The sequence below is a fragment of the Neophocaena asiaeorientalis genome, unplaced genomic scaffold, assembly GCF_003031525.2.
Source record: "Neophocaena asiaeorientalis asiaeorientalis breed wild unplaced genomic scaffold, Neophocaena_asiaeorientalis_V1.1 scaffold671, whole genome shotgun sequence".
NCBI classification, from domain to species: Eukaryota; Metazoa; Chordata; class Mammalia; order Artiodactyla; family Phocoenidae; genus Neophocaena; species Neophocaena asiaeorientalis.
This window is the reverse complement of record NW_020175533.1, coordinates 2,371,592-2,393,935: the sequence shown is the minus strand read 5'-3', so window position 1 is coordinate 2,393,935 and position 22,344 is coordinate 2,371,592. Positions and strand designations below refer to the sequence as shown.

The window sequence follows — 22,344 nt, the reverse complement described above, 5'->3', positions numbered from 1 at the left end:
GCCACACCTGCTGAGCCTGTGCTTTAGAGTCCGTGAGCCACAACTACTGAGCCCACGTGCCACAACTACTGAAACCCACGTCCCTAGAACCCATGCTCTGAAACAAGAGAAGCCTCTGCAATGAGAAGCCCGTGCACCTAAAGGCAGAGCACCCCCACTCACCGCAACTAGAGAAAGCCTGCGTATAGCAACGAAGATCCAATGCAGCCAAAAAAAATTTTTTTTTAAAAACCTGTAAAATTATGGAAGATTTGGTTGCTTGTACAGCATTTTTTAAATGGTGTTTGAGTCTGCAACAATTATTTAACTTGTTAATTGGAACAGGTTTAGGAGCAACTTAGTTTCAGCATAAAATTAGATCTAGTCACCTAGATCAGTAACTCAGCAATTTTTGAACATTCGTTGTGCTGTGTTAGGTACCAGGGATGCCAACTTGAATAAAAGACTTGGCTTCCGTGGGAGTTTAAAGTTGAATGTGGGGCCAAGCCTTAAGACAGAAAAGTGTAAAATGTGCTATTAGACTTTAGTACTTTTTCTGACACTATTTTATCATTTAAATGATTGTAATAGTTTTAGAATATTATATATAATCAAGAAGATTGAAGCATATACATTTTCTTGAACTTTTAAAATTACAACCAGATTTTTAGATTCTCTTATTTAAAATGTTGGAGACAATTTTATTAAGCAATTTTTAAAACTCATCCTCATTGCTGTTATGTGTACTTAAAGGAATCCAGTTTCAAAATATTGGGATAACAGAAAGTAGATCGGTGGTTGCTTGGGGCTGAGAGTAGAGGCAGGCAGATTGAAAGCACAGGAGTAAGAGGGAACTTTTTGGGGTAGTAGAAGTATTCTATATTTTGATCATGGTGGTGATTATTCCAGTATATACATTTGTCAGAACTTGCTGAACTGTAGTCTAAAATGGGTATGTTTTATTGTATATAAATTTTACCTCAGTGAAATTAATTTAAAAAGAAAACTAGGCAGTGGAAAATACACTGTTTCTAAATATTTCCTTATGTTGGTATTTAAGCAGTTTCTCCCCAACTAACTCTTATCTTCACAGGTAGCACAAAAGTGCGTTGTCATCCTTTATGTCCTGGTTTTTTTATTGGGAAATATGATCACTCTATGTACACAAGAAATAAAACCATTATTATTTATAAATTACATATTATGTTGAGGACATCATGACAAGGCAGAACCATCCAGAGGAAAGACTAGAATAAAGTATCTGTACTACTTTTGTGTTATAAACCAAGTTCATTTTCTTTGGCCAGCCAGTTTTCAACTATGAGTAAATGATGAATTTTGCTTATAACTCTCATTCTGTACAGAAGCTGTGCCATATTTGGTCTTGAAACACTGTAGTGTGTTATTTCCATCCCTCTTAGGTGTCTCTCTTTTTTTTTAATAGTTTTTAAAAAATTAATTTGGTTGAGCTGGGTCTTAGTTGCAGCAGGCGAGCTCCTTAGTTGTGGCAGGCTGTCTCCTTAGTTGCAGCTTGAGAGCTCCTTAGTTGTGGCTCGCTGGCTCTTAGTTGTAGCATGCAAACTCTTAGTTGTGGCATGCATGTGGGATCTAGTTCCCTGACCAGGGATTGAACCCGGGCCCCCTGCGTTGAGAGCGTGGAGTCTTAATCACTGTGCCACTAAGGAAGTCCCTCTCTTAGGTGTCTTTAAACTGCAAATAAATTTCCCAGAATATGTCTGGGAAGAGGCCAGGAATTGGGGCTGATAGGAAACCATTGTGGTTGGCTGTGGGGGAGGATGAAAAAGCAGGACTGAATTCCTGGTTAATTCCTTTAAGTACTGGGGTAACATGTGATATTGTCTTCTAGAATTACCCCTAACCACTAGAGTATCTAATGGACTACTAAATTATAGTACTGCAGCCTTACATTAGCACTTCCATAATAACTGTGGTCTTATTTTTTAATTAAAGAGTTGATTATCAAGACGTTTTGGTTCTTTTTACTCTTTTGCTGTCTTTTGTAATTTTCATTGCTTGTGTTCTACACATTTTATTTGTATATCAATTGTTTGGACTCAGAACTTTTTTTTTTTTTTTCCTGGAGGAACAATGCAGATCTTGGCAGTTAGTTCTCCAGGCTAGCCTGGGGAAGCCTACTGTATTTATAATATGCTCAAAGAATAGTACCATGAAACTCTCCCTACTTCCACCCCGAAGTGTCTACAGACGTATTTCTTCGAGGATATGTTTCTCTGATATAGGGTTTAGGACTGGCATAACTGCAAACCCAAGATAAAGGCTCTGACAGAATGAGATTATTGGGGAAAGACAAGGTTCCATGGGTTAACGTCCTGAATCAATTTGGGTTAGGCTTAGTTGCTTGTGACAGAAATCCCAGAATGGAAGTTGCCTAACTAAACACATATGGTGAATTCTTTCCTCACCTAAGGGAAGTTTGGAGGTACACTGGCCGGGGCTGGAATGGAGGCTTTGTCATCCCAGAGAACCCAGGTTCTTCCTGTCTTTCTACTCTGTCTTTAGCATGTGGCTTTCATCCTCAAAGCCATCTTGTGTTCCAAGAGAGCCATCACACTGTATTTCAGAAAGGAGGAAGGAAGGACAAACGTGTACTCCCGGCTCTCTGCCTCTCTTTTAAGGAACTGTCCCAGAAGTCCCATCCAACAACTTTTGCTTAATGGTTAGAATTTAGTTTCATGGCCCCACTGAACTGCAAGGCAGGCTGGAAAACGGATGTCTCTTAGCTGGGCACATTATCTGTCTGAATAAAGTTGGGAATGAGATATTAAGAAAAGTAGGCAGTTTATGGCACACTCTGTTCATGGAAGGACATGAAAAATTGAAGCAAGATTTACAATTTCTACAAAAAGTACAGTTATTCCAGGGCCTCTGCAGGCATCAAGTATAGGGACCAGAGAGAATTGCAGCATTAAAGGGAGGGTTCCCAGAATGAGTCTGTACAGCCATCCTTAGTGCATAGCCAAGAATGCCCTTGTCAGCTGGGGAGAGAGGATTTTGAAGCCAGAGGGATTTCTTAGGCAGCCATAGGGCTGGCAGTTTCAAGGGGGGGCCCCTGTGGCCAGATCCCTGGGGCAGGATGATTGATGGTCATTTTATTTAGTGGTTAAGTTGATAGGTTAGCAATCTGCTATACGTCTCACTGAAGAGAGGAAGGGAAAAGCACAAAGTTCATGTCTCTCGATTAAGTACTAACGCATTAGTACTTATTGAGGGATCAAGACAGAGAAAGACAAAAGCAAATATCAAGCATTCTTGACCTCTTAATTTATTGTCCGGTTGTGTGATCATGATAGAATTGCCTTCTGGCATATTGGGGAGGGGGTAATTGATTTGTTTATGTTGTTATTTCAAGTTGGTGTCTTCAACTAGATTTTAGAGTTCTTGATAATAGAGATGTTTATGCCTTACACTTTTTGAGGTTCCATCCCCTATTAGCATATCACATATATTATCAGTCAGTAGTTTTTGATTCTATTCGTTGTGCTATAGCAGTGATTCTCAACTCTCCCAGATCTTGCACTCCCTTTAAACAGTTTGTAGATAACACGATTACCTACACATGTAATTCTTTTAAATTGTTAAAATACCTTACCCATAATATAAAGGAGAATTTTCGAGGAAGTAATTTATAATAAACAACATGTATTTTGATGTGTTAATGCTCAATAACTATGCTAGAAGACATAACAACATAGTCAAGTCCAGGTGTGTGATTAAGTGGACCTCCAAAGCCAACATATAACGATTTTGAATGGATAGTCCATTTATTCCAGAAACCAGGCCCAACCTTGATGCACGCTGTGGTCTGGGATGCGCCTCCTCTGATGTTGCAGACCCTGGGGGAGCTCGCTGAGTTCTCTGTGACATTCTCGCAGATGGCTGTTGTCAGCCACTGTGTGTTGGGAGAATTGTTTAGACTTGGGCACTGGCCTGGGATGACCAAGGAGCTCCAGGACCATACCCACCAGACCTGTATTTTCCCAAGAAAAAAATTCCAGAGTCAAAGCAGAGTAATAAGTCTTCCAGCCGATTAAAAAACATGAAGCCAAAGCTGAGAGTAGATGAATGCAGAAACTAGATTCAAGCTCTGTTGTGTGCTGTGGACTCTGCCAGTTGCTGGGGTCTGTGAGGTGAATATGTGTTCAAAAGACAGAAAATAACTGTAAAATGTGCATGATTGTATATTCACTCTACAAACACCTGTTTTTCAACTACTGTGCTAGGGCTGGAGAGTCACAGACAGCCTTGGTCTCCTCTCCTCAGGGAGCTCATATTCTATAGTGAAATCAGACAAGTGAGTCTAACCGATTGTCCTAACTGTTATGAAGTAAACAAAAATGGGCCAAAATCAGTACAGCAGAGGGACTTCTAAAAGGGTAAGTTGGGAAGCCTTCTCTGAGGAGGTGATATTTAAGCTGATTCCTAAAAAATGAGAAGCTAGCCAAGTGAATGGAGGGTCAAGAGCTTTCTAAGCAGAGTTCAAAGCCCTTGAATGTGAGAAGACTTTGCCTTTTTGGAAAAAAAGAAAGAAAGCCATTGTGATTGAAGCCTGGCCAGTGAGACTGAGAGGGTTAGAGGTGTCAGAGAGGTGAGAGGGGCCTGGTCATGCAGGCCCATGATAGGGGGCATTTGGATCTAATTCTAAGTGCAGAGCAAAGCGGGGACAGGACTTAATATTTTAAGATCACTCTTTGCTGCTTTGAGGAGAATGGGTCAGACAGGCAAAGAATCAAAGTTCTTTGGGAGAGAGAGACCAAAAGAGAGAATGACCAGGTTGCATGCGGCAGAGGAGGAAGGGGTTGCGGTGGGGAGTGTGGAAGGGTTCAAGGACATGAAACTTACATTGGGTCTTGAAAGAGAAATGTGAATTGGGGTGTGGGAAGGGCAGCGAGGAGACCAGCCAGGCAGAAGGAACAGCAGAAGCAAAGGCAGGGAGGTGTGTAGCCCATGCTGGGAGAGCAGTAGAGAGGTAGTGTAGCAATAGTCTCATACCAGAACCTGCATCCCCTTTACTGTTCTGAAATGCAGTTTGCAGGTGATATAATTACTTCCACAAATAATTTTTAAAAACGATTAAACTACCCCAGCTATAAAATACAGGAGAACTTAAGCAGAAGTGTGTGATTTGATGTGTAACTATTCAAGCGTCTCTATACTAGAAGACATAATGAATTAATCAGGAGCTTGTACCTACCTACAAGGAAAAGGTTCAGTTTTGAAGAGTTAAGATAAAATTCCACAGAATATTTCCAATATTTTATATTTAACATTTTGAAATGAGGCTAAATGAGTATGTTTGTATCTATACACAGAGTCACCCTGATGAGACAGTACGAGCACAGACTGATATTGGTGTATACATTGCTAAATCAAATATCATATGAGTTTCAATGCTGCTGGTGACTTAATTTTTCAAAACGGTGAACAACTCTTGATGAAGCTGCAGGAACACAAAGTACAGTCCTCCCTCGACTTACTTAGTAATTGTGTTTCTAGAAAATTCAGTATGTGTTAAAACCGTGCAAAAGTCCTTTGAGGATATATGAAATTAAGAGTCAGAGCTCTGGGGCTTGCCTGGTGGTGCAGTAGTTGAGAGTCCTCCTGCCGATGCAGGGGACACGGGTTCATGCCCCAGTCTGGGAAGATCCCATGGCCGCTGAGCCTGCGCATCTGGAGCCTGTGCTCCGCAATGGGAGAGGCCCGCATACCGCAAAAAAAAAAAAAATAAAAGAGTCAGAGCTCTAATCTCAGGTAACTAAGATCAGATTTTTCAGTGTTATGAAAATGGTGCAAGATACAAAACTTCTGTTGTTTTGTTGAGCTGGATCCCTGACCCCCATCCACTGAATACCAAGGCACCCCCCTCCTAATTATCATGACAACCAAAACTGTCTCCATGTTTTTTAACAAAAGGACAGAACTGTCCCTCAGTTTCCACATCTGTACAGTAGCTATAACTACCTTCAATCTCATAAGGATTAAATGAGATGATACAAAGAAAGTGTTAGTATCAGGGCCTGTCCCACCATATGGATTCCATAACCTGATAGTTAGCAGCTGAAAATATAGGTTTAGCAGTTGAAAATATAGATTTAGTCGTAAATAGAAGAGAAGTTAGGACTGGAGATGAAGGTTTAGGAGTCATGTATGTAGGTTCATTTAAACATTGCAAAGCACCAGGCAGAAACTTAACATTCAATTTAAGAGGGATAAAAGTAGGGTCCCATGGCCTTCTCCTAAACTCTGTAACGTCAAGGATGAAGAGATATGGCTAGGCAACCGTTCATAAGAAAAAGACAGTCAAGCCTAGATTAGCCATGGTATAATTCAGCTGCTTTAAAAAAAAAAAAAAAAAAAGCACTGTCTGACAGTGTATTAATAGTGTAATGTCCAGATCATGGAATGTTGAGACCCATATGCAAGGAACTACATAGGCTGTGTCTGGGGTTCATTCTGAGAGCCAGGCTTTAAGAGGGCTGTTGACAAAGGTAGTCAAGAGGAGGGAAACTGGAAGGAGAATTTAATGCTACTGAGTCTAGATATTTGAGAAAAATGATAAAGGAGAAGACATGACCATTTTTCAGATAATTTAAAGACAATAGTTTTTGGCAGAAGAGAACATAAACCTGTTGTTTGTGGAAAACAAATCTAGGACCTTCTTCTGGAAGTTACAAGAAAGCAAATATTGATTTTGTAGTAAGCAATCAACCAGACGCTTGCTCTTTTCAGGGATGATGTAGAATAGAATTTCATGGATAGAGATGATTTCTAAAGACTTTTTCAACTTTTGAAGTGGATGTGGGAATAGACTCCAGGATGGATCACCCCGCCAGTCACCTGTGTTAGTTTCACCGATGTGGCTGCCTAACAGGGTCACTTGTTTCTAGCAAGACCCAACGCAGATTCCTCCTGGGCCTGCACTCATTTCAGAGATTTGACTACCTGTAAATAGCTGAACTCAGTTGGCAAGAAATCCCAACTCTCAAGAGCCTGTGGGGAAAGAAAGCCAAAATAGGTAACACTCAATGCTATCTATTTTCTGACAAATTTACTTTGACTTTCTCTCTGCCACTTGCCCCCAAACCCTTCACCCTCTAGTTTTCTCAGCCAGTTTGCAGCTGAAGTTTAGGTCACCCTGATCTAATCATTCCAAAATAATTTTTCCTTTTTTAGTCATTATTGTGTTAGATAAGAGGTCAGGGAAGCCTCACGTCAGTTTTTCATATAGTCACCCCCTGACCTAGTAGAAAAACTTTCCTTCTGTGATTCTTTCTGAAGTAGTGCTCTAGAACAGTTTCTCACCTGGGGTTGGTCCACCGACTCCCTCAAACTGTATGTGAAAGTGTGTGTGTGTGTGTGTGTGTGTGCGCGCGCGCGCGTGCTCACGTGTGCGTGTGCGTTCATTTCTCTGAGGAGAGGGATATAGGCATTCATTAGACTCCCAAAGGGGTGTACCTGTAAGAAGATTAAGAGTCACTTAAACCAGCCTCTTCTTAGGTAAGACAGATCCCCCTTTTTTGTTTTTATATTGCGTGTCTTTCATCTACCTTTAGTTAAATTCCAAACTGAGGTGTGGTGGATTGTTCGACAAGGACCAGGTTCATTGGAAGCCTCCTAAGCTCCCTGCTTGGACTGGGAGCCCTTCTTCTGTGATCATAGAGCACTCTCTGCTCACTGCTGTGAGAGCACTTTCTGCGTTATATCGGAAGGGTCCATTTATGGGACTATCTTCCATTATGAGGCTTGAAGGGAGGGCCTGTGTTGTATTAATTTTCATAGGTATGTAATAGATGCTCAAAATGTTCTTGACCTGAACCACTTACCCATAATAAGCCAACAGATTCTTCTTTCCCTCCCAAGCAGCCAAGGTTTTAAGCACTTAACCTGAGCCAGGTATTATATTAGGCACTGGGAAAACAGAGGTAAGCTCCCTTCATGGAGCATATGGGCTATATCCAGAGGGGACATGATTTTTGCCACGCCCTGGAGCTGCTGCATTTGAGCGATATGCATTTACAATAGTGCTGACCTTGCAAAAACTCCCCTTTTTATAACAGATATTAGTTATATGCACATATTCTATTTTTACCACTCAAAACAAAAATGAAAAAGCTTTTTCTAGTCTTCCTTAAAACCATCCATTGAAAATGTCTCTCCAAAATCCTCTTTCTCTTTGAGTAGTGTTAATGCTTTGCCTCCAAAAAGAGAAAAGTTTGAAGATACTGAGTAGTGTCAGCATTTAGGACCATGTTCTGCACATAGAGGTGTTTTTTGTTTTTTAAAATTCAAAAGGAAAAATTCATGATTCAAAAAACATAAAATAAAAAATAAAGCAAAACTTTCCTGCCTGGTTCACTAGTGTGTCCTTTTTCTTTTTCAGCTTATACATATCTTAAATTCCATGGATTTGAGTTTATGTCAAACTACGTTCGTAGTTTTCTAACTTTTATTTAAAAGCAGGAACACCCTTTCTTCAAACCTAAATAAAATCAAGCAGAGCAGTTTGCTGAAAGAAAGAGCCTTTGTTGCTATCCCCAGTGCCCTAAGGGGATGCCAGGGAGCCTGGTTTGAGAACTACTGGACCAAATGGTATTTATGAATCAGTAGTTGACTTGGGCAGGATCTGTCCACAGAACTAGACATAACGAGTGCCAAGTTGAAAGCACTGTGCCGCCTCTTTTTCAAGTTCTTTACACTTAAAGAGTTAATGACCTTGAGGAGCACAGCAAAATTATTTCAAAAGATATGCTGTGTCTCCCCCACCTGGAGACTCCAGTTTAGTAGGTATGAACTACTATAGATGCTCCAGCATCTATAATTTTAAATAACTCCACTAACCTAGGAGAAGGCTTCTTTCATGTGGTCTTTGAAAGTGCAAAAAGTTAGTACATTACTTATGCCTCAAGATATCTGCACTGCTTAGAGGGAATGTGCCTTTTTGGATTCCTGAGTTAAGCTTCAGAGATTTAAAAAAATACTTCTATTTCCATTGCAGTCACTGTTCCTGCTGCCTGAGCCACTTCCCCCATATATCTGCATAACTGTGTCTAGTGTTTATTGTCAGTCTCCAACCTCTGAAATGTAAGCTTCGTTTGGGTGGGCCTTTTTGTCTATTTTGTGCGATTCATCACATGCTCTAGAAGAGTGTCAGGCATGTTATAGGCAGACAGTAAATATTTGTTGAATAACTACTATTAGTGGGGTTATTCAGATATGTTATTGGTTAAAAAGACTTCTTGAATTGCTCTGGAAACCTAACCTCTTCCATCTATAGCGATTTCTGTAAGAGAGTGTTCCAAGTGCCCAAAACCAGATGTGTAAGTGAAAATGTGTAACACTCCTATACAACAGAGTTGGTTGGTTCTTGATGGACTGTGACTTTATTTTCAAAACAGGATGTGATGTGGTCTGACTTTGGGTTTCCTGGAAGAAATGGACAGGAAAGTACATTGTGGATCGGCTCCATGGGGGCCCATACACCCTGTCATCTGGACACCTATGGTTGCAACCTAGTATTCCAGGTACAAGGAAGGTAATGCCCATGTGCATGCACATGCATGAGGGAGAGAGAGAGAGAGAGAGAGAGAGAGAGAGTGTGTGTGTGTATGTGTGTGTCTTTGTGTGTTGCCCAGGAGGAGGAATGAGTGTCGGGTAGGGGGCAGGACTCCCTGCTCCATCCTATCAGCCTGCCTCATGACCAGGGCAGATCTCTTAACCTCTGGGTCAGTCTCCTCCTTTGTGAAATAAGGGGAACCGTATAGATGGTGGTGTCTGTGTGTTGTGTCTCTCAGCCATGGTCAGGATTACTGTCAGAAAGCTGATCCCAGAACTCTAGGAATACACTCCCAGTTCAGCTAGACAGTTGTCTGCTTAGCTCTATAATGTAAGAGTCTGCATTAGTAGCTGTAGAGTGTAGGGGGTGGGACTCGCTCTCTTGTTTTAGGAGAGCAGTGGGAAAACGATGACTGCTCGAGCCCGCAGGCTTCAGCAGTGCGGCATGAGATTGCCTCGTCCGCGCACGCGTGCTGGCTTTTCAGGAGCGGGAGAACGCCGTGACTGCTCATGCGCATCAGCCCCAGCCAGGGGGCAGGGCCGTGTTGCAGCCTCCCACACTCACAGACTTTAGCCCGGGAGCAGGAGAATGCCGGGACCGTTTGTGCCCACCTGCCTGCGCCAGGGCTGGGAAAGTGCTCTGGTCACTGGAGCTCTCTGGCTTCAGCATTGTGGCAGGGTAGAGCCACGGTTGCTCGCCCCTGCATCCGAGCTTGCCCACCTGTGCCCGCAGGTTAGGTGAGGAGCACAACAATGGCGTCTGCCAGTGCTTCCATCCCGGGGGAGCATTTCCATCATTTCCCACCCCTTCGGTGGATACTGTCAGGTTCTAAATGACTTTCCTTCACGTGTAGTCTCAACACTTTTCAAACTGCTGTTATTTTGCTAGGGTTCGGGGCAAGTGAGATATATGTGAACCCTTTACGAGAGGAGTCTCAGTTTCATGTAGCACTTGGGGACACTTGGACACCTGTCCTGTTGGTTTCCTAAGCCAGCTGTTACGGGGGCTCATCTCTGTGGTTTAGATCCCAGGGGCCGGGGCTCCTGATGTGGGGTGCCAGCCCCTAACTTCCCCGGAGAAGCCTTGTCTGGTGAGGTCCCTTCCTGTTGTGTTCCACCACGTGGGGGCTGAGGGCTTTGGCGGGAGTGTCTCTCTGCCTCTCCTGCTCATCTCGATGTAGTTAGTCCTTTTTATTCTTTATTGTGGAGCACGTGTTCAGCTAGTTCTCAGGTTCTTTTCAGAGGGAACTGGTCTATAGGTACATGTGTATTTTTTGTGTCTGTGGGAGGAGGTAAGTTCAGGGTCTTCCTCTGCTACCATCTTTGAACTGCTCCCCCCACGTGTGAAGTACTTTGAAAACTATAAAACTGTATGAGATAGTTCCTCCTGGATTCCTCAGGTCTTTATTAAGCAGCCTAGAACGTCTGGGTACATTATTAATGCACTGTGGTTACAGCAGTGAATCAAGTGTGCCTGGTCCCTGCCCTTATGGAGTTAATAATCTGAACCTTAAACTTCGTTAGAGCGGGCATCATTTTAAGTAGCTGCTTTCCGTGTGTTCTGAGTGGAGAAATAAGCCAAAGAAATTCAGTTGGGAAAACATTACCAAAAAATACCTGGGTTCTTTCTGTGATATAAAATTAATATAGCTTTACTTTAACTTTGTCGTAGACCATATTTTCTGGCCTCATATAGCTCTGGAGTAATAAAATAACTAACTGTTCAGGAAATATTTACTGAGTATCCTGCCGTGCAGATACCATGTGTTACACTAAGAACAGAGGTGAACAAGTAAGACACCTCTCTGCCCTAAGAGAGTGTATGTACAGTTAGAGTGCAGGGAAGCCCGCGGACTGCTGTGATATATCTAGGCAGAATGAACATGCCCTTGAGGAAGGGTTCGTAGAGCCATGCAACTGAAAAGGAGAAGAGAAAATGTTCCTGTTGGAAAGATTAGGGAAGATTTCAGAGGGGAGTTGCCATCTGGGATGGGTTTCAAAGGGTGGGTGAATGTTCAAAAGACACAGGTGGGAGGAGCAAAGGGACCGGCATGAGCAGAGCCCCAGGAAAGCGTAGGGTATATAGAGGGCCCAGTGCGTTGTCCGTGTAAGTTGTGTGTTAGAGACAGGATCAGTAAGAGAGGCAGGGTGGAGCCTGAGGATCTTAATGCCCAGGCAAATACTGCTTTTTCTCTGTTCTTTCAGCATCAGAACCGAGAGGTTTTTGAGCCAGGGATGACATGATGATTGACTATGATTAAGAACACAAGGATGCAAATATATTACATTTTAAACTTAGCAAAGCAAATTGTATGGGATGGTTATCATCATGGCTGTTCCTTTGGGAAACACAGCTATAGTGCAGGGGTCTGGAGATCTGTGACCTAGTACTGGGTCCACCACTAACACAAGCCCAGTGAATGACACTGAGCAAACCCTGACTCCCTCTTGCACTTCTTTGAATGTAAGATTAGACTGATGATCTCTTAAGGGTCCTTCCAGCTCTAACGTTCTAAACATCCTAAATGCCAAAAATTCTCCCAAACCAGTCATAGGTCTAGTGGGAGGGAGCAGCTTTATCATCTCTAAGGCAAAATAAGACTTTATATTTCCTAGTTTGAGAAGAGCAGTCAGCTCTTTTGAAAGGACGTGTTTTGAAAAGACATGATAGCCCCTCTGTAACTGTCAGGGGTCACTAGAGGGCTTTAGGGCTTGTCTCAGAACTAGGTTCTTTTCCCTCTCTCTTTGCTTCCCCATCTGTGTATTTCTGTCTGTCTGTGTCTCTTCCTTTTTCACACTTCTCCCTCCTTTGCTTCAGATGTCCTCCCTCTGTTGGCTCAAAGTATTGGTGTGTCTAGTGTTTTGTGAGTTAAGGTTTATCACTTCCAGTTTTCAAAAAATTTTAAAGTGACTGAAACATTTTACAGTTTTCTTTTTGAAAATTCCTATATTATACTACTTTTTAGTTGTGTGGCATCATTCGTGCATTTCTCTTCCTTAATGGGTCAACTTAACAAATGTTTAGGTTAAGGAATTTATAACTCCAATAGGGAGAAGTCTGGAAAGGATTTGGTGGGTAGTTACTCTGGATGAATGGTTGCTCTGCATAAGAGAGGAATCCAGAGATTTCAAAGGGTAGAGATTATTCTGGGGAGCTCTAGACTCAGGGATGGAAACAGTTTATGAGGAGGCTGACTTTGATTTGAGATAAGAAAGAATGATCTTACAAAGGAGCTCCTGTCCCTGAAAAGAGGCTGCTCAGGGCATCATGAGATACCCACTAGTTGCTCCCCTTCTTTACCAGGTGTCTGCAGAGGAGATTCCAGCCCTGAGTGAGAGATGGGCCAGGTGACCCCTGCGGTTCCTGTATTCCTTTATGGATTGAATGAAAATGAGTGAAAATGAGCACTTAGCTGCTGCCTTCTTACATGTTTTGTCTCAAGTTTAGAGTACTAACTTGTATCTTATTTTTTTAATTAGGAAAAGATGGCATCTCTTTCCTCCTGAAGATACTCCTTTCCTTTATCCAACTAGAATTCCCTATGAAGAATCTAGCGTGTTCAGTAAAATCAATGTTGTCAATCCTGATTTAAAACGTTTTCCTCAATTTTGGAAGGCTCGAAGACATATGGTTACCCTGAGCCCTGGACAGGTAATGGGAGCTTTAAAACATTGGTGACCTGTCAGTGGACACCCCAGCTATAACTTCTTTCAAGTCTATGCCACGTGCCTCCCTATCAATACAAATGACAATGGTTCCTTCCCTGCTGCTCTGCTATTGGAACGTAGCTTCCCCAGCTATAGGCTTCATGCACAATCCCTGCTTCACAGGTCATGGGTGGGAGATGGGAGGAGGGAACACAGCTCCTCCTGCTGGTGAAGAGGAGAATGGCCTGTGGAGGAAGATCCAAAAACTCAGTTATTTTTATTCAGGTTAAGAGAAGGTGTCAAGGCATGAGTACTTGAACATTTCTGGAACATTTATTCACAATTAATATCTGTTCAACCACGATAAAATCCAGACACACAAACACAGGTTCGAATGCACCCAGTTAGTGGGCCAACAAAGGCAGAATGAACTAAGAATGATTTAGGGTTTTTTGTTTGTTTGTTTTAATTGAAGTATAGTTGATTTACAATATTGTGTTAGTTTTTGGTGTACAGCAAAGTGATTCAATTATATATATATTTTCAGATTATTTTCCATTATAATTTATTGCAAGATATTGAATATAGTTCCCTGTGCTATATCGTAAATCCTTGTTGCTTATCTATTTTATATATAGTACTCTGTGTCTGTTAATCCCCCACTCCTAAGTTACCCCTTTCCACATAACCAAACATGATAATTGTAAGTTTGTTTTCTATATCTGTGAGTCTGTTTCTGTTCTGTATGTAGATTCATTTGTATCATTTTTTAGATTCCACATATAAGTGATACCATATAATATTTGTTGAGAATGATTTGCTTTTAAGCAAGAATGGATGTTACTTTTGTAACTGACTGTCTCTGAAACATTTCCAAAGGTTTAGTACTTAGTGCTGCTACCCAGTGGGGAATATCACCTTCACAACACTGGCATTTGCTGTCTGATATTTTAGTAACATTTGCAAGGTTTTCTTAGTCTTTCTCTTTTTTTTTTTTGCGGTACGCAGGCCTCTCACCGTTGTGGCCTCTCCCGTTGCGGAGCACAAGCTCCAGACGCGCAGGCTCAGCAGCCATGGCTCACGGGCCCAGCCGCTCCGCGGCATGTGGAATCCTCCAGAACCGGGGCACGAACCTGTGTCTCCTGCATCGGCAGGCGGAGTGACAACCACTTCTCTGTTTTCTTTCTGTATAGAGTTACCTATTCTGGGCATTTCACATAAGTGCAGTTGTGCAGTCTGTGGACTTCCGTGTCCGGCTTTTTTCACGTCGCATAATTATCCTCAAGGTTCATCCAGGCTGTAGAACGTTATCAGCACTTCATTCTTTTTTATGGCTGAATATATTCCATTATGTGGATATACATTTTATTTATCCATTAAACAGCTGATAGATATTTGGGTTGTTTCCATCTTTTGGTTATTATGAATAATGCTGCTATAAACATTTGAGTACAAGTTTTTGTATGAGCATATATTTTCAGTTCTCTTGGGTATATACGTAAGGGTGGAATTGCTGAGTCATATGATAACTCTGTGTTTTTTAACTTTTGGGGGAATTGCCAAACTGTTTTCCACAGCAGCTGCACCATTTTACATTCCCACCAGCAATCTGTGAGGGTTCTATCTTCACATCCTCACCAACACTTGTTATTTTCCTTTATTATTGTTATATTACTACAACTATAGCCATTCTAGTGGGTGTGAAGTGGCTGCTAATTCTTTTTTTCTTCTATTTTAATAGCCAAATTTGAATGAGTATTTCTGTGTATTGTATCAGTTTTCCTTACATCATGCTGTTTCCTGAATCCACCATAAACTGGCTCTCTCTCTTACCACTTTACTTGAAAGTATACTCTATGATAGGACATTAATGACCTCCTAATGACTAAATCCAGTGGCTGAAGTGGACGTTTTTAGTCCATTTCACTTCACTTTAGTTCTCTTAAAAGGAGGTCTCTTCCCATCTCCACCTTGTCCATAGCAAGTGCCACCATTTTCCTAAATCCGAAGCCCAGAAGCTTCAGATCATCTCCGTCTGCTGTACTCAGCCTTCCACAGACTCTTGTAATGACTCTGGATAAATGCAGTCCTTCTTGATTCTGCCCATTGCTTTTGTTTGCTATATCTTCCTATTTAAATCTTAACATTTAATTTAATAATTGGACCATTGCAAGAATCTCCTGTCCTTCCCAGACTCTCCCACAATGTCACTGTTTTAACCATCCCCCTACTCAGAACTTCTCAGCAACTCAAAATGCCTACAGGATAAAACCCAGATTCTTTATTCTGAACTCAGGGCCCTCCACTGGCCCTAACCTGATCCCCCACTTTATTCCCCTTTACTCCTTCTGCAGTAGTAAGACTGGCCTACTTGCTGTCCCTCGACAGTCCCACCTCCCTTGCCCACTTCTCCGTCCTGGCATGTCCTCATTCTCTCTTAGTCCTAGTTCAAATCACACTTTCTCCATCCAGGTTGCCCCTAACCTCCCTAGAAGCATGCCTGCTTCTCCCACCTCTGAAGGTCTCTAGCACCAGTGTCCACTCCTCTGATTTACCACTTACATAATTTATAAATTATATAAGTGGTAAAAAGTGATTTACCACTTTTCTATATATTATTTTTTCATTGGCTAGATTTTAGACTGTGAGAAGACTGAAACTATGTCCTATGTGTTTACCTCTGCCCTTTCTCAGAACTCATACAACTATTATGTGATGGAAAGGAGGAAAAGTTGCAATCTCAGAATCCTTTACTAAGATTTGGATGCAGACAGAGAAGGTCCAGGATAAAGGAGAGTAGAGACTGGAGAAGCTAGTAATATCCTTTGTAGAACATGCAACTTGTTAATTTAAGAAAAGGAATAAAAGGATTGTGGGTTTTTTTTTCTTATTTCCCTTTCCTATTACAATCTTAGTATAAATTCATTTGAGTTTGTTTTTTTTCCTTAGCAGCTTCATTTAAGATCTGATTCTGACATGAAAATAAAATGTTCTGTTCTTGTGCTAACCATTTTTTGTTTGGTTTTCAGGTTCTGTTTGTCCCCAGACACTGGTGGCATTATGTGGAATCCATTGATCCTGTCACTGTCAGTATAAACTCATGGATTGAGCTGGTATTTTTTTTTCTAATAAAAGTAGTCTCCCTGCTTTTAAGATATACAGTGTCTGTCTATAGAACTTGGTGATTAATTTTCACCAACACTCCAGTGTTACTTTGTTTTCCTGTTCCATAATTTATGTATTCTGTGCTGTTGATGAATAGTGAGGTTGGAAATAGGATTTTTGTGACACACCATTCTCTTTCTTTTAAGGGCACAAAATGGGCCCTGATGTTGATGTGCCAGGTCTTCTCCCTTGACCGGTGTTGTTAGGAGAATCGTGTTGGGCCTGGCTGGATCTGCCACGTGTGTCCCACGTTGCCAGTCCCATCCCCCACCATCTGGGCTGGAAATACTTGCTTCTTGGTTCAGTGTCCTCATTAATAATTGCAGAATTCTCAGTCCTGACTTACACATTTTCTCAGAGCAGTCTTTCAGTGCTAGGTGTTATCATTTTATTTCTCCCAAAGGCTTTTCCCCTCCCATATGCTATGCTTAATCCTGGTTGCCTGCTCTACTTGACAATTAGAATGGCTACTCTTATGGCTCAAGTCTGTCTCTTCCACCTGAGGTGGCATTGCATCTTTGTATGCTTTAACCAGAGGCTTTGACTGCACCTGTGCCCTCGTTAACCTGAGGCCTAGAATGCACCTCTGCTCTCCTGTACCCAAAACCTTGATTGCATCTTTCTCCTCTCTTTGGCTGCTGCACCCTCCCCTCACTCAGACTTCATGTCCTTAGATAATGGGAAGGGCTTTGGCACAGGGGGAGCATACGGAATATTGTAACAGGAAGCTCTATTGTGTGGCTTAGAAGAGTCATAACCCTTGGGTGAGAAGTATAATGGGAGATCAATGGACTTACAGTTAGAAATGCTGCTTAACTGATTGCCTTGCTTGGTATCCCCCTTTCTGCTCCAGTGTTCAGAATGTCCCTCTGAAAAGAAGTTGGTCAATTATAGTACTTAAGTCATTTATTTTCTTTTTCTCAGAGATCACATTTTTATGTTGCCTGTAGTCCAATGTCTGAAATCCTTTACTAATATGTATTTGTCTAGTTTTCCAGTTGTTTATCGTAGGAAAGTAGTTAAGTTACTGTTACTCTATCACAGCCAGAGGTGGACATCTCAGTTGAATCATTTTTGTGCCCATTATCTGAAATATGTTATTAATGTTTACATTTTTTTTAAGATAAGATTTCTTTGTCTCTAAGGGTAGTCAACATACTATTCTTTACTGCATGGTCTTATACATATAAAATAAAAAATACTAGGTGCAGCGCAGAAGGAGAGCCACTGCAGGCCAGCTTCTCTAACTCTGAAGGCACTCCAGGGATTGGAAACCATGAAATCCAAACATCAAAGTGAATGGCTTAATTTGCTATACCTCAACTCATCTTCAAGTGTTAATTAAAATTATCCACAGGAAACTGAATCAAAATTAAAATTAAACACATATATAGAGAAGCAAGAAGAGCTACAATCCTGCAGCCTGTGGAATGAAAACCACATTCACAGAAAGACAAAATGAAAAGGCAGAGGGCTATGTACCAGATGAAGGAACAAGATAAAACCCCAGAAAAACAACTAAGTGAAGTGGAGATAGGCAACCTTCCAGAAAAAGAATTCAGAATAATGATAGTGAAGATGATCCAGCACCTTAGAAAAAGAATGGAGGCAAAGATTGAGACAATGCAAGAAATGTTTAACAAAGACCTAGAAGAATTAAAGAACAAACAAACAGAGATGAACAATACAATAACTGAAATGAAAAATACACTAGAAGGAATCAATAGCAGAATAGCTGAGGCAGAAGAACGGATAAGTGACCTGGAAGACAGAATGGTGGAATTCACAGCGGGGAACAGAATAAAGAAAAAAGAATGAAAAGAAATGAAGACAGCCTAAGAGACCTCTGGGACAACATTTAATGCAACAATATTCACATTATAGGGGTCCCAGAAGGCGAAGAGAGAAAGAAAGGACCTGAGAAAATATTTGAAGAGATTATAGTCAAAAACTTCCCTAACATGGGAAAGGAAATAGCCACCCAAATCCAGGAAGTGCAGAGAGTCCCAGGCAGGATAAACCGAAGGAGAAACACATAGTAATCAAATTGGCAAAAATTAAAGACAAAGAAAAATTACTGAAAGCAGCAAGGGAAAATTGACAAATAACATACAAGGGAACTCCCATAAGGTTAACAGCTGATTTCTCAGCAGAAACTTTACAAGCCAGAAGGGAGTGGCACAATATATTTAAAGTGATGAAAGGAAAGAAGCTACAACCATATTGTAGATTATTCTACCCAGCAAGGATCTCATTCAGAGATCCTCGGAGAAAGCTAAACAAATGCTAAAGGAACTTTTCTAAGTGGGAAACACAAGAGAAGAAAAGAACCTGTAAAAACAAACCCAAAACAATTAAGAAAATGGTAATAGGAACATACATATTGATAACTACCTTAAACGTGAATGGATTAAATGCTCCAACCAAAAGACACAGGCTGGCTGAATGGATACAAAAGCAAAACCTGTGTATATGCTGTCTACAAGAGACCCACTTCAGATCTAGGGACACATACAGACTGAAAGTGAGGGGATGGAAAAAGATATTCCATTCGAATGGAAATCAAAACAAAGCTTGAGTAGCAATATTCATATCAGATAAAATAGACTTTAAAATAAAGAATGTTACAAGAGACAAGGAAGGACACTCCATAATGATCAAGGGGTCAATCCAAGAAGAAGACATAACAATTATATATGCACCCAACGTAGGAGCACCTCAATACATAGGGCAAATGCTAACAGCTATAAAAGAGGAAATCGACAGTAACACAATAATAGTGGAGGACTTTAACACCTCACTTACACCAATGGACAGATCATCCAGTCAGAAAATTAATAAGGAAACAAAAGCTTTAAATGACACAATAGACCAGATAGATTTAATTGATATCTATAGGACATTCCATCCGAAAACAGCAGATTACACTTTCTTCTCAAGTGCACACGGAACATTCTCCAAGATAGATCACATCTTGGGTCACAAATCAAGCCTCAGTAAATTTAAGAAAATTGAAATCATATCAAGCATCTTTTCTGATCACAGCGCTATGAGATTAGAAATAAATTATGGGGAAAAATATGTAAAAAACACAAACACGTGGAGGCTAAACAATACATTACTAAATAACCAAGAGATCACTGAAGAAATCAGAAAATACCTAGAGACAAATGACAATGAAAACATGACAGTCCAAAACATATGGGATGCAGCAAAAGCAGTTCTAAGAGGGAAGTTTATAGCAATACAATCCTACCTCAAGAAGCAAGAAAAATCTCAAATAAACAATCTAACCTTACACCTTAAAGAACTAGAGAAAGAACTACAAACAAAACCCAAAGTTAGTACAAGGGAAGAAATCGTAAAGATCAGAGCAGAAATAAATGAAATAGAAACAAAGAAAACAATAGCAAAGATCAATAAAACTACTGAAGCTCGTGTGCCTAGAGCCTGTGCTCCACAAGAGAAGCCACCACAATGAGAAGCCTGCGTGTGCAACGAAGAGTAGCCCCCCGCTCACTGCAACTAGACAAAGCCCGCGCACAGCAACAAAGACCCAATGCGGCCATAAATAAATAAATGATTTTTTTAAAAAATAAATAAAAAATAAAGTAAAATTAGGAATGAAAAAGGGGAAGTTACAACGGACACCGCAGAAATACAAAGCATCCTAAGAGACTACTACAAGCAACTCTATGCCAATAATATGGACAACCTGGAAGAAATGGACAAATTCGTAGAAAGGTGTAACCTTCCAAGAGTGAACCAGGAAGAAATAGAAACTATGAACAGACCAATCACAAATAATGAAATTACTGGCAAGGATATACAATGGAGAAAAGACAGTCTCTTCAATAAGTAGTGCTGGGAAAACTGGACAGCTACATGTAAAAGAATGAAATTAGAATACTAACACCATGCACAGAAATAAACTCCAAATGGATTAAAGACCCAATTTAAGACCAGATACTTTAAAACTCTTAGAGGAGAACATAGGCAGAACACTCTTTGACATAAATCACAGCAAGATCTTTTTTGACCCACCTCCTAGAGTAATGGAAATAAAAACAAAAATAAACAAATGGGAACTAATGAAACTTAAAAGTTTTGCACAGCAAAGGAAACTATAAACAATACAAAAAGACAACCCTTAGAATGGGAGAAAATATTTGCAAACGAATCAACAAAGGATTAATCTTCAAAATATATAACAGCTCATGCAGCTCAATGGTAAATAAACAAACAACCCAATCAAAAAATGGGCAGAAGACCTAAATAGACTTTTCTCCAAAGAAGACGTACAGATGGCCAAGAGGCATATGAAAAGCTGCTCAACATCACTAATTATTAGAGAAATGCAAATCAAAACCACAATGAGGTATCACCTCACACTGGTTAGAATGGGCATCATCAGAAAATCTACCAACAAATGCTGGAGAGGGTGTGGAGAAAAGGGAACCCTCTTACACTGTTGGTGGGAATGTAAATTGATACAGCCACTATGGAGAACAGTATGGAGGTTCCTTAAAAAACTAAAAATAGAACTACCATATGACCCAGCAATCCCACTACAGGGCATATACCCAGAGAAAAACATAATTCAAAAAGACATATGCACCCCAATGTTCATTGCAGCACTATTTACAATAGCTAGATCATGGAAGCAACCTAAATGCCCATCAACTGACAAATGGATAAAGAAGATGTGGTACATATATACAATAGAATATTAGGCAGCCATAAAACGGAATGAAATTGGGTCACTTGTAGAGACGTGGATGGACCTAGAGACTGTCATACAGAGTGAAGTAAGTCAGAAAGAGAAAAACAAATATTGTATATTAATGCATATATGTGAAATCTAGAAACATGGTACAGATGAACCAGTTTGCAAGACAGAAATAGAGACACAGATATAGAGAACAAACGTATGGACACCAAGGGGGGAAAGCAGGTGGGTGGGGAGTGGGGGGATGAATTGGGAGATTGGGATTGACATATATACACTAATATGTTTCAGATAGATAACTAATAAGAAACTGCTGTATAAAATAAACCTTTAAAAATACTATACATGAAAAAAAAGAAAGAAATTCTGCTTGCAGCACGCTGTATTGGAATCAGAGCAAATATCAAGGTAGCATGCATGGAGTTCACTTCCACTCCCAGTGCCAAAGTCACATCTACAATAGCCTTACAGATGCTTTGCCTCCCAAGATAGCTCATTCCATCGTGGAGCTGTCACCTGCCTGCTTGTAACCATACCCATTACTTCTAAAACTATACAGAATTTTTTTTTTCTGTTTTAACTATTTGAAGGGGACACTTTTTATGGCTGGCGTCTTTCATTCAGCATAATGTTTTCAAGAACCATCCATGTAGTAGCATGTATCAGTACTTCATTCCTTTTTTTTATGGCTAAAAATTTTTTTATTGTACAGATATACCACATTTTGTTTATCCACTAATCAAGTGATGGACGTTTGGGTTGTGTCTACTTTGGGTTATTATGAATAATGCTACTGTTAATATTCGTGTACAAGTTTTTGTGTGGATGTATGCTTTCATTTCTCTTGGTATGTACCTAGGAGTGGAGTTGCTGGGTCATATGGTACATCAGCCAAGGCAGGCCAGCAGGCTGGGAATTCAGACAAGAGTTAAAGTTGCTGTCTGGAGTCCAAAATCTGTAGAACAGGCTGGCAGGCTGGAAACTCACTCAGGATTTCTGTTGCAATCTTGAGGCAGAATCTCTTCTCCAGAAAACCTTAAATTTTACTCCTGTGGCCTTCAACTGATTGGATGAGGTCCACCCACATTATTGAGGATAATCTTCTTTTACCTAAAGTCAGCTGATTATAAATGTTAATCGCATCTACGGAACACCTTCACGGCGACATCTAGACTAGTGTTTGACTAGACAGTTGGTCACCATAGCCTAGCCAAGCTGACTTATAAAATTAA

The 22,344-nt window shown here is 40.7% G+C and overlaps 2 protein-coding genes across 5 annotated transcripts in view; one reads left to right on the top strand and one right to left on the bottom strand.

Moving 5' to 3' along the window:
• The window catches only part of HSPBAP1 (HSPB1 associated protein 1), a 50,071-nt gene that overhangs the window by 25,138 nt on the left and 2,589 nt on the right, over window positions 1–22,344 (top strand). For both annotated transcript variants that reach the window (XM_024769294.1, XM_024769295.1), the window contains exons 4-6: window positions 9,414–9,550; window positions 13,051–13,222; window positions 16,248–16,331. In XM_024769294.1, coding sequence (XP_024625062.1) covers window positions 9,414–9,550; window positions 13,051–13,222; window positions 16,248–16,331 — 393 coding nt within the window. The remainder of the gene's footprint in view (window positions 1–9,413; window positions 9,551–13,050; window positions 13,223–16,247; window positions 16,332–22,344) is intronic.
• PARP14 (poly(ADP-ribose) polymerase family member 14) overlaps window positions 13,233–22,344 on the bottom strand; it is a 64,266-nt gene continuing 55,154 nt past the window's right edge. Inside the window, exon 18 of one of the 3 annotated variants that reach the window (XM_024769291.1) lies at window positions 13,233–13,463. In XM_024769291.1, coding sequence (XP_024625059.1) covers window positions 13,396–13,463 — 68 coding nt within the window. In that variant the 3' untranslated portion in view covers window positions 13,233–13,395. Of the gene's footprint in view, window positions 13,464–16,348; window positions 17,253–22,344 lie in introns of those variants that run through there. The other 2 variants (XM_024769293.1, XM_024769289.1) reach the window with 2 other exon arrangements.